This window comes from Cyprinodon variegatus, unplaced genomic scaffold (genome assembly GCF_000732505.1).
Source record: "Cyprinodon variegatus isolate N-32 unplaced genomic scaffold, C_variegatus-1.0 Scaffold222, whole genome shotgun sequence".
Lineage (NCBI taxonomy): Eukaryota > Metazoa > Chordata > Actinopteri > Cyprinodontiformes > Cyprinodontidae > Cyprinodon > Cyprinodon variegatus.
In genome coordinates this window covers 927,344-939,654 of record NW_015150675.1, presented here as the reverse complement: position 1 = coordinate 939,654, position 12,311 = coordinate 927,344, and the positions used below count along the sequence as shown (strand labels likewise).

Sequence of the window (12,311 nt, the reverse complement as noted above, 5' to 3'; positions counted from 1 at the left end):
GGGGGGGGTCTATTTTTTGTTTCTCCTCCTCTGTCAGAAATGAGAGATAAGGCCACAAGGTCCTACTGTCAAACATTAAGCATTGAAACATTGCTACTTACATTGATTTAAACTTCCACTAAGAGGGGCTAAATGCTTTGGTTAAAAGTACTGTCAGATTTGGGATGGATCCTTGGTTGTCCATACCTTTTTACATCTTATTTTCTTCCATGAGTCATTCCAGGTGTCATTTCATTTTATTACAAATAACTACTTGCATTGACTTATTTGTTTGTTTCTTCGGATATGTGGATCAATGGGGTTTCATTCATAAATGGAGTTAATTACGAGTCAGTTTATTTGGAACTATATTTATTGTTCTTCCCCCATTCCAATAATTGTGGATACATGAGAGGAAGCTCAAATGCACACAACTTTGCACTATATTTTATGACTTTATGCATGCAGTAATGTACATAAGGTATAGAAATACTAATACCTTTATTATATGTCTTCTAAAATGCTGCTAGGTGTTTAATCCCTTTGAAAATAATCACTACCTGTGGAATATATCTTTGAGTATGTTTACAAACATATTTTTTTCATGCTTATGCGTATCATATATTGTTTTTCTTTTTTTTTTCTTCGATTTTTAGTTGAATGAACGGTTTATATATGTAAACTGTATTTTGAAACATTTTATTTTACGTATACCTTTATTCTGTATAAATAAACCAGACTTTCTCAAAATGTAACAAATCAAATGATGGTGCCCAATTATGTTTCTGTCTGATTTACTTTCATAATTTATGCAGTGAGTGGTTTGATTTTAATCATTGTTTTGGATTTTTTTTAATTGAGTCAAACTGTTTTTTTTGTACACAACAAATTTTGGCTATGGAAATTCCTGCACTCAAAACTACTTATTAGATGTCACCTAGTGTTAGTCATGACATGTAACCCCTTAACTATTTCCAAGTGAATCTGTTGTTTTTATACTGGCTTTATTGCATGAAAAAGTCTGACCATTCAGAAAGTTAAAGGGTTCATTTTAGAAGCTATACATAATAATATTGATAATAAATAGTTATATTCAGATTAACACAGATGCATCGAAAGACTTGGATAACAAAACTGGTATAGTGTTTATTATTTCAGAATCTTGTGTTTCTTAGAGTAATAGGGTTAGTGATTGCCTATCAGTGTATACAGACAACTACTTTTTAGCAGTTCCCTGGCTAGAGGAAATCAGGTAATACAATTTTTTCAGATTCTTGTTCATTATTACAAATTCTATATAACAATAAGTTATTTGGTAAATCTGACATCCAGAGCATTCTGGATAGCATGGAGCCTTCCATGCTGTTCAGTGTAGCGAGGAATGCTCTGATCTTTATATTGGAGAAACCAAACAACCTCTCCACAGACGCATGGCCCAACACTGAAGAGCGGCCTCCTCTGGACAAGACTCCGCAGTACATCTAAACCTTGCGGACAAAGGACATTCTTTTGAGGACCAGAATGTTCACATTCTGCATAAAGAAAATAGGTGGTATGAGAGGAGCATGAAGAAAGCCCTCTATGTTAAGAGAGACATTCTTTTGAGGACCAGAATGTTCACAGTCTGCATAAAGAAAATAGGTGGTATGGGAGGAGCATGAAGAAAGCCATCTATGTTAAGAGACATTCTTTTGAGGACCAGAATGTTCACATTCTTGATAAAGAAAATAGGTGGTTTGAGAGGGGCGTGAAGGGAGCCATCTATGTTAAGAGAGAATAAACAACTTTAAACGTGTGGGAGTGTTAGTAATACACCCTACTCCATGGTTATTTAACGAACCTGATATAGATTTGCAGCTCTTTATCTAAAGCAGAAGGGAAGTATGAGCTGGCAGATATATATGCTAAAATACCACCACAAAATACTCAGTTTTGCATTAGTATTAAGTACAACAATGTGTTGATAAAATCTATAGAAGCAGGGAAGTTGGGAACAAGAAATGAAAAGGTAATTTTGCTTTAGATTACAGAGGAAAGTAGGAGAATCATGATCTTGGAAATCAAAAATCAAAAGGAAGAAGCAATTATGTCCCTTTTGGGACTTGGGCACACAGGACTAAACAGTAAACTATGCATTATAAGAAAACAGTAAACTATTGTGGAGAATAAGAACTGTAGAATGTGTCATTATCCATTGCATTAAGTATAAAGACCAGAGGACGTAATCTAAAGCAACATTTTTAGAATATTCCTTTTTTAATCAATGAAATATAAGCAGGCAATGGACCGGCCTTATTATTGTTATAAGGGCTTATTTATATTTTTAAGATCCATGGGATTATTTAATAGAATTTAGAGAGAACTGCTGGTGCCTTCCCATCCTGCAATCCCTGTTGGAGGATAGCGGTAATGTACATCAAAAGCAAATAAAAATGCAAGAAGAAGAACAACTTAAGTATCAGAAATAATGCTACAGGAGAAGATAAGTTATATCATGTTTCAAAAATGATCTGAGAAAGTATGCTACTTGAGATTATAATACCGTTTAATTAAATTTAGAAAGAAGGTAGAATGCTAAAAAAAATGGAAAAGTGTGTGAATATTGCCATTTAATAAGGTAAAAATCCTAATAATGTTGGAAGTTATAGACCTTTTGCCCTAACATCTTATTTATGTAGATGGAGAAAATTCTAGTAAGAAATCTAAATTATACTTTTGAGAAAAAAGGGACTATATGCACCGTATCAAAGTAGGAATGGAAAAAGACGTTCTACCATAGATGCTGAGAGGTGAAAGTAAGTTATGTAATGGAAAAAGCATTTAAAATGAAAACAATAATGAGCATTGTGTTCTTAGGTATAGAAAAGACTTATGATTAAATGTGGTGGAAAGGATTATTAATTAAGCAAAATCTGATGGGAATGAGAGGAACATTTTTAACTAGGTTGTAGATTTTCTAACAGAAAGAAGAATTAGAGTTAAAGTAGGATCTGAAATCTGGAAACAATTTGAATTAAACAATGGTATCCCACAAAGAAGAGTTACTAGTTTAGTGTTATTTAATATAATGATTGATTATATTTTCATGAATTTGTATAGAAGGATTGGTTCAGCTGCATGCTGATTATGGGGCCATTTGGACAACAGGACGAGATTCCATAACAGTAAGAAACAAAGCAGACAAAAAGACAAATTGAATAATGGTCATAAATGCATAAATGGGGCTTTAAGGTCTCGTCAAGTAAATCTTGTTATATGATATGTACAAAAAAGAAAAAGGTAGATGAACAGAGTATGGAATTATATGGTCACAAAATCTAGACAGTAATTATTTTTTCATATCTGGATATATGATTAGACCAAAAAGGAACATATAGAAAAAATAGAGACGAAATGTAAGAAAATCATAAATCTCATGAGAGCAGTAGCAGGAAAAGAATGGGGAGGAAGGATACAGTCATTGGTGCATAACTATCAGGCTGTAATGAGATCAACAATGGACTATGGGAAAGAGTAATTAATAAAGCAATGAGAATTTGTACTGGTGCAATAAGATCAACACAATTAGAGTTAGAAAAAGTGCCATTAGATTTAAGAACAGATCAGCTCATGCTTATGTACTGCTTTCATTTACATGGATGTGGAAATGAAAACAAGCCAAAAAATATTATACTGGGGTGTTGGGAATATAATTCTTTTAACGGTAATGGGTTTGAATGGACAACAAAAATAAATCAGACGAATATAAAATAGGAAATGTATGTTTTTTGTCACCTAGACCTATTAGTAATATCTTGATTTGGTTATTTCCAAATACTGAGATAGATTTTAATATAATGAAATTTAAAAAGAGTGGGAAGACTGAGGGAAAGGTCAACTGGCAAAACATTGTATAAGAACCAAATATTATAGCTATTTAGATATTTAAAGAGATAGATCTAAAGGTGGAAAATATACAGTAGGTATAGGAATATACATTTCAATATTGCAGGTAAGCATTTGGAGGAGATTACCTGATCAGATGTCATTGTACACAGCAGAAATTATGGCGTAGGCGATGATTTAAGGACTATAATGGATAGAGGAAGAAGGAGGAAGTAGTTTGTTGTGTTGATTCTTTGGCAGCCCTTCACAGTATCCAAAATATGAAATCAGGAAGAGAAGATTTATTATGAAAAATTCATCAAAGTTTATTCAGAATACAAAAACTTTATATTAATGTAAATTTAGTTGGATTTCAGCCCATGTAGGAATAAATGGAAATGAAAGAGGAGACCAAATAGCTAAAAAGTCAATTAGGACAAATAATGTTATAAACATACTTTATGGGAAAGGAGAAGCTAAGGAAATAATAAAAAAAAGAAATAAGATAATAAGATTTGATCATATTGGGTTAAATAAAAGATTGTTTTCATTAAGGAAATGTGAAACAGATGAATGTATAGAATGTAGGGTTGTCAAGAACATTTTCAACTCGATACTCATGAAAATATTCGATACTCATTACCATTTTCGATACCACGAGGATAAAAACAAAGACCCTAAAACTTTACAGAAACATTTTGATTAATAAATAAAATACAAAATAAATAAATAAATAAATAATGCATAAATAAACAATGAGAATATTTTGAGGTTGTATGCTGTGCACAATATTAAGCAAGCTTGATAAAAAAATAAATAAATAAATAACCAAATTAACTTAAATGTTCCCTCCTTGGCTATGCTTTACACACATAACAATGACACTTGCCAAACCAGTTAACAAACAAATATAAATGCTGTATTCTCAGCAGCTGCATCTGTTCCAAAAGAAATCTGAAACTGCAAAGTGCAGAGAATTATTCAATCACACAGTGTTCAGAAAGTGCATTTCCCTCTATTCTGAACTCTAGATGAATGACTGTTTAGGTGCCACTGGTGGTAGCACTGGCCTGAATTTGCTTTTATTTTCATTGCTGTTTATTCTGTTTATTTTCATAGCTTCTGGGGATTTGGCATCATATTTCCGTTGTTGGTCAGGCATAGATGGTAGAGTCGACTGTGTTTGATGGTGTTTGAAAGCAGTTCTACTTCTCTCAAATCTATGACCTCAAGAGAGAAAATAACACTTTTCAGTCACCAACATTTATGTAAACGTATTAACTCTACGCTTATGTATACACACTGTAGGAGCCAATTATTTGTTGTTAATAATTAAAAATGTTTTTTGCTTTTGTGCATAATCTAGCTAAATTTATTTTACTTTATTGTTTGATATCTGTTATGAGATTATGTTTTTTGGTTATTTAGTCATGTTCCTTTGTTTTTGGTTAGTTATGATTAATTTAGGTGAATTATTTTTTATAAATAGGCAGTCAATGGTAGGACCAGCATGCATCTGGGTGGGCATATGTTGTTTTTTTTTTTTTTGTTTGTTTGAGAAACATGGAGAAAATGTTTTTTTGTTTGCTTGCCTGAGGAAAAAAATAAACTAAGAAAACTAAGGGAGTTTACCTGGAACATTTTTTCTTTTGCCTGCGTAATAAAAGTCCATGGCCTTTGTGGATTTCCACTTTTTTGTGTCATCAAAGCAGGGCCACAACACTGACACTGTGACAACTTACATAATATGGACATACTACATGCCTGATTTATTTATTTCTGTTGTTTATTATCATTAATGTGACCTTAGCCTTGAATTCCTATCCGGCTAATGGTGTTATCGATATTTTTAAAAAAGAGTTTTCTATCCGGACACGCTTAGTATTGATACGTTTTTGAGTATTGATACTTTTGACAACCCTAATAGAATGTAAAGTTATAGAAAATGTAGAAAATAAAGAAAGGATAAGATTAAAAGAAAAGACAAGACAGATGAAAAATGGGATGGAATCTGAAATGATTTATAGGAAAAACATGACAGGGGTTAAAGAAAATACAGAAAGCTGTAGGATGACAGTAAGATTTAAAATGATGATAGATAGATAGATCGATCGATCCATCGGTATGGCCCGTGCTACCTCCTCCGGTATTGTAGGTGGCGGTATGCACCTAAAAGTCACGGTTGCAATCTGCCATGAGACAAAAAGCAGAGGAAGAAGAAAGACGTCAGCGCGTTGTGGTGCGTAAGCAGCCGGTCCTGGCAGCAGCTTCGCCGCAGCTTCATTCAGCTTCTCTCTCTGACAGGCAGGCGGCGTGGAAACATGGTGCTCGACTTGGACCTCTTTCGGACCGACAAAGGTGGCGATCCCGAAATCATCCGTGAGACCCAGAGGAAGAGGTTTAAGGACGTTACATTGGTAGATAAACTGGTGGCCGCAGACTCAGAGTGGAGAAAATGTAAGCCCTAAAAACACCTCTGCTATTTGAATCATGGAAACCAGTGTTGATGCTAATGTTAGCTTTCATCAGGAAAATGAGCTCACCAATCCACATTCATGGATTTAAATAGACAAACTATCATGAGAAGTTGTGTAATTTTCTCCTGTAGCAAAGCAATAAACTAAAAGTCTATATGGAAATAAATGTGTGTCTTTTTGTTTAGGGCTAGGCTAATGTTAGCTTAGCTAATGTGATATTACAATTGCAATCGAGCCGTAACCTACAGAAATTAAACGTTATCAAAGAAGAATTCTAATTTAAAATCACATATAATCAGAATAACTAAACTTAAATATTTATCAGCGACAGATTAATATAACACGAGGTTTTAAGTTGTTAGCTTTACGATCCAGAATCTGATGCAATCCCATGCAGCATCAGGTCATCCTCTACCTACAGTGCAGCTACTGACACTTTGCTTCATCATCTTAACTCTAATAATGGATGGAAATTGGTAAACACTGCTAGCTCAGGTTTTCTCAAAGCGGCTGCAGGTTGTAGCCCCATCATCCCATGATGCTGTGACTGACAGATCTAACCTCTGACAGGCCGCTTCACTGCAGACAACCTGAACAAAGCCAAGAACCTCTGCAGCAAAAGCATTGGGGAGAAGATGAAGGTATGCTCATGGAAAACTCAAAACACACCCCTGCTAAAATATTAATACATCCCGCTGTCAGTGCCCTGTCAAGTATTTATAGAAACTCAAATCAAGCATGAATGCTTTTTAACTTGTTTCTAGAATTTTAGGAATCCCAGCCTTTTAAATGGAAGTTGACTTTTAGTGTTGCTAATGTGGCCTTATATAAAAACCTATAAGCACTCAGAAGTGATCCTTTTTATTCAGAAGCAAAACAATAACATTATTCATTGATCACCTTTTTTCTTTGGTGTTTGACTATTTTTATTTCAGAAAAAGGAGCCAGTAGGAGAGGATGAATCTGTACCAGAGGAAGCTCAGAACCTGGAGGCCCTAACAGCTGAAACACTATCGGTATGTGTTAAGGAGCTATGCTTTTTATGTATCTTATTTATTCATCTACTTGTCAGGGACACATTAATCAACATTTCTATAAATGTATTAGCAATGATGCTAGTTTTCAACTGTTGTCCCTTGGAAAGGTAGAAAATACAAAACATAGAAAATGTAAATTGTTCTGTTTGCTGTTGTAGTTCTGCTTCTTACCTTCCTTACATCTTTTCTTCTGTCAGGCCTTGACTGTAACACAGATCAAAAAGGTGCGGTTGCTTGTGGAGGAGGCAGTGGAGAAAACCGACCGGGAGAGGATTAAGCTGGAAGCGGAGCGGTTTGAATATCTGAGGGACATCGGAAACCTCCTGCATCCTTCTGTACCGGTCAGCAATGACGAGGTAGGCAGCTGATCATACCAGTTAGAGAGAAATCATTTATAAACCTAGAGATTCATCATGATCACTAATATTTATTGATAATTTAAACCATGTTGACCAAAACCCTTAATTCTTTTAAACAATTGAGCATTGATGACCATTAGGTTTCGTAGTTTGCAAACTCCCGGCTCTATAGGTGTTGTTAAAATGTTTACTTTTGCTGTTTTAACTTACTCATTTTTCAGTTTTTCATTTAAAAGAGAACCAGTTTAATCAATATTATTGAAAATTTCTTATTGCGTTAATTGTATTCTCACTTTCATGTTATTTATATATATGCCAAAAAATGTGGCTTTAAATTTGTGATAATACCTAAATGTAAATCCCTTGTCTCACAATGGGGAAATTAACTCTCTGCTTTTAACCCATCCCCTCACGGAGCAGTGGGCTGCCATTATGTCGCGCCTTGGGAGCAGTATGGGGTTAAAGGGGAACTCAGTTATTTTGTTTTTTTTTTACATTGGCCCCTTGATTTTACGTTATTACATCATGTTCTACTCATCCATATTAGTTTTGTGTCATTTGGAGCCGTTCTGAAGATATTTCGTTAGTTTATATCCAAGTAACGTCTTCCTATGGGCAACGACTTGAAGGCACAAACTAAACTGTTCATAATTTATCATTTATGGTACGCCAGCATTCATAACATGTAGGCGAATAACTTTCCCCCAGACATCGGTGGTTATGTTTTTTCTATTTATATTTTTTTAAAACAAAGCAGCGTGTGTATGACATCATCCGTGTGCCGGCCTGGAGTTGTGACAGGCAGTCCGGGCCACACGCGGCTACGCTCTACCCCTTATATTCATTCGGCTAGCTAATCTGAATCGTTCAATTCCATTTCTAGAGCGAGATCATCTGTGGTAGTAGCACTAGACATCCTCCAGGCATGTGAGTAAAACTAGCAGCAGTTCAGCGGACAGGATGAATGAATGGTAGCCGGCGCGCGGATGACGTCATACACGCGCCGCTTTGTTTTTAAAAATATATATATATAAAATATAACTGCAGAAGTCTGGGGGAAAGTGATTCGGCTACATGTTATGAATGCTGTCGTACCATAAAGAATAAATTATGAACTGTTTAGTTTGTGCCTTCAACTTGTTGCCCATAGGAAGACGTTACCTGGATATAACAAAACCGAATATCCTCGGAAAAGCTCCAAATGACACAAAACTAATATGGGTGAGTAGAACATGATGTAATAACGTAAAATCAAGGGGCCAGTGTAAAAAAAACGGTGTTCCCCTTTAAGGGTTTTGCTCAGGAACCCAGAGTGGAGGCTGTGGGGATCGAACTGAGTACTTGCAACCTTCTCGGAGCACAAGCACTGCTCTAACCTCTTGGCCAACCTAATCATAAAATCTATATTGTTGATCTGTTGTCTCATATTCATCTGTTGATATCAAAATAAAATTTTTAATACTTTTTCTATTTTTAAAGACACAATGATAAAAGCTGATATTTGAGACTTTATTCAGCAGGTCATTCACGATTAGCATAGTTAGTTACCTTCTGTGTGTATTCTCTAAGGCAGTGGTTCTCAAATTTTTTTTTCACTCCCACCTCAAACTTAATGGGATCTTTAAATACCATCATCATGTCGGAGAGTAAAATACTACAATATGCGACTGTTTTACTAGAGAAATTATCTGCAAATGGAGGCAGAAATGTTTATTATGTAAAGTTTGAATACTATTATGTTTTAACTTTCACAGCTATACACGCTTTATATTTTAAAGTATAGAAATAAAACATATATGGTTCATATATAACCTTATGTTTTGCAACGAGAACAACACATGAAGCTATTTACAAATACACTGCTCTGTGAAAAAGGGACTTTGGTAAGCAGAATATTGGCAGTTGCAGTAATTACACTGCAATTAGAAAAATCTTGATCAAGTAACTAAAAACTGCATATCAGTTTAGCATGTTATTAAAGATCTTAGAGACAGATCAGGAATATTTCATTCATAGGAGGTTGAGGAGATCAGTGTCCTAAACTCAGAGCAGTTTTGAAATGTCTGACTCACCAGAGTCAGACATTTGTGAACTGAGAAACGGCCCATTTCAGAGTTTGCTTGAAAGCATCCAACCTCTTCCACCAACTGCAGCATAACCACGCTGTTGTGTTCGATGATGTGCAAAAGGCTCATTTCTTTTGCACAAAAATGTTTGCAAAAGAGGTAACATTTTTCTCCTGTTCAGTGAGACATTGTTGAATGTTTAAACTTGAATGGTACAAGGCTTTTATATTTAATTTAAAGTAATATGTAGTGGAATTTGGTCAATTATTGATGAAAAATCGATCAGTACCATTTTCTGTACATGTCTTTATTTTTAGAGAACCGGAGCCTTTATCGTTATCGAGGCAAAACTGTCTAATCTACTGTGATATTAATTTGAGGTCCTAACGCCAAGCTCTATTTGGTAGTTAATGGTACAGGAAAAGGATTTTGGGGTTTTCCATTGTCAGGTCTAAGCACCTAAAACATCATACATACATACAGGGAAAGAAAGAAGGCACAGAGACAATTAATTTAGTTTTACTCGCAAGGAGAGTAGGAAGAGACTGCGGAGTTTACAAATCTCCAACCCACTCTGCAGTCCCAGCGTTCTCCTCGCTATTTATTGAAATCAGTGGTCCCTGGTTACAACAGTTGAGACTACATGGGGGGTCAAGATAAGGAACTGAGACACTTGCAGTCTCAGTAAACATGTCCTCTAAATCTCAGGGTTCAGTCAAAGTTTAAGCTGTTGAAGCTGTTGACCGAAGTTGAGCAGGTTGAGTGCTGCTCGTAAATCAACCATAACCCCCCCAAAAGCAAATCTACAAATCATAGTATACTTCAGAAAAGATGGCTATGAACACATGCACATAGCACACAGCTTTATGCATTATAACACTCCACAGATACATTTATATACAATTATTCTAACACCCATCTACCAGAATGGTTAAGGGCCCATTAGCCCAAATTTCTCTGACTTTGATCAAAGGGCTGTAAAGCAACTGCTGCATTTTGATTGGACCAAATTTTCCATCTGCTGGCGTCATTCCCTCAGAAACTTAGCGCCAGCAGTCCCTCTTGAGCCACCTGTCATATGTTCTAACCAACCCACCAGGATGCAGACAACAAAGTGGAGCGTACCTGGGGTGACTGCAGCGTCCAGAAGAAGTACTCCCACGTTGACCTGGTGGTCATGATCGACGGCTTTGATGGAGAGAGAGGAGCCATTGTTGCTGGGAGTCGAGGCTACTTTTTAAAGGTGAGGTCCTGTGTTGGTAGGAAAAAAAAACACTAGCTTTTTAAGAAGAAAAAAAGCAGGAGTTTTCTGTTACTTTAAACATGTTGCAGTAAAAACTGTACAAATATAACGACAGCAGAACTTTTAAAACAAATGTTTTTTATTTACCCGTAGGTTTAGAAAGTGACTGTGAATGATTTCCCTCTCCTGTTTTGAGCTCAGGGTCCTCTGGTGTTCCTGGAGCAGGCTTTGATCAACTATGCCTTAAGGATCCTCCACAGCAAGAACTACACCATGCTGTACACGCCTTTCTTCATGAGAAAAGAGGTCATGCAGGAAGTGGCCCAGCTCAGCCAGTTTGATGAGGAGCTGTATAAGGTTAGTAAATGATGACTGATTGCTGTCTGCTGTTTACCTTAATACATTAATGCTGTGGTTGCTATGTTTTACTCTATGGAGCTAAAATACATCTTGACGCATTCTGAAATCCAAACAGCAGCAAAACCTAAATATTTTAAATCTGTTTTTCTGAAGAAATCTCACTAGTGCATGAAAAGTGCAGTAGTGCCCTCTGGTGGCAACAGTGAGAAACTACATCTTATTCATCTTAAAATAATCAGATCCCATTAGGTTTTAATTATTGGTGCATTAGTTATTTTATTAGAAAACTATGACCTTTTTATGCATTAAAAAAAAATCTACTTCTATAAGTGTGAAAAGTCCATAACAAATAATTATAGTACAAATAATTTAACTAAATATGGTAAAACATTTTTAATACAATAAACATTTTCCCTCATTAAGCCATTTACTGACACAAATAATCCATGTTTGTGGTTTTAGTTTCTTATTCCTGCTGGCACTGTTTGGATATATGGCAATTATTATGGAAACCGTGGATGCACTTCTGCTGTAGCTTACATATTCATGACCATACATACCAATTTGAGGTATTTGGTTCGAGCTATGGGTTTAAGCTTGAATATCTTCAGTGGACCAAGGCCGTTTCTCAGTATGTGCACTTGTGCGTTCTCATGTACTCGTGAACTCGGACAGCATCATCAGCCTCAGCTCTAGTACTGTTCCAATTTACGAGAACAAGAAGACCGAGAACGGACAAAGTCCCCGGATGTTGTGCTCGCCCCTCCCTGTTTACTGAGTATGCATCAGAGCAGACTTGTCCGTTCTCGAGATTGACAGCTGTCCCAGGATGCACTGTGGCAGCAGCAGCTTCCAGGTTAGTGCTAATAGAGCTCAAAGTATTAAGTTAAAAGTTCAATTTTCAGTTGCTATTCTATAAAAGTATG

The 12,311-nt window shown here is 35.8% G+C and overlaps 1 protein-coding gene across 1 annotated transcript in view; it reads left to right on the top strand.

The window, feature by feature from the left end:
- Positions 1-6,059: 6,059 nt before the first annotated feature.
- sars (seryl-tRNA synthetase) overlaps positions 6,060-12,311 on the top strand; it is a 10,150-nt gene continuing 3,898 nt past the window's right edge. Inside the window, exons 1-6 of the mRNA XM_015380847.1 lie at positions 6,060-6,300; positions 6,891-6,961; positions 7,256-7,336; positions 7,555-7,713; positions 10,882-11,025; positions 11,227-11,382. Coding sequence (XP_015236333.1) covers positions 6,165-6,300; positions 6,891-6,961; positions 7,256-7,336; positions 7,555-7,713; positions 10,882-11,025; positions 11,227-11,382 — 747 coding nt within the window. The 5' untranslated portion in view covers positions 6,060-6,164. The remainder of the gene's footprint in view (positions 6,301-6,890; positions 6,962-7,255; positions 7,337-7,554; positions 7,714-10,881; positions 11,026-11,226; positions 11,383-12,311) is intronic.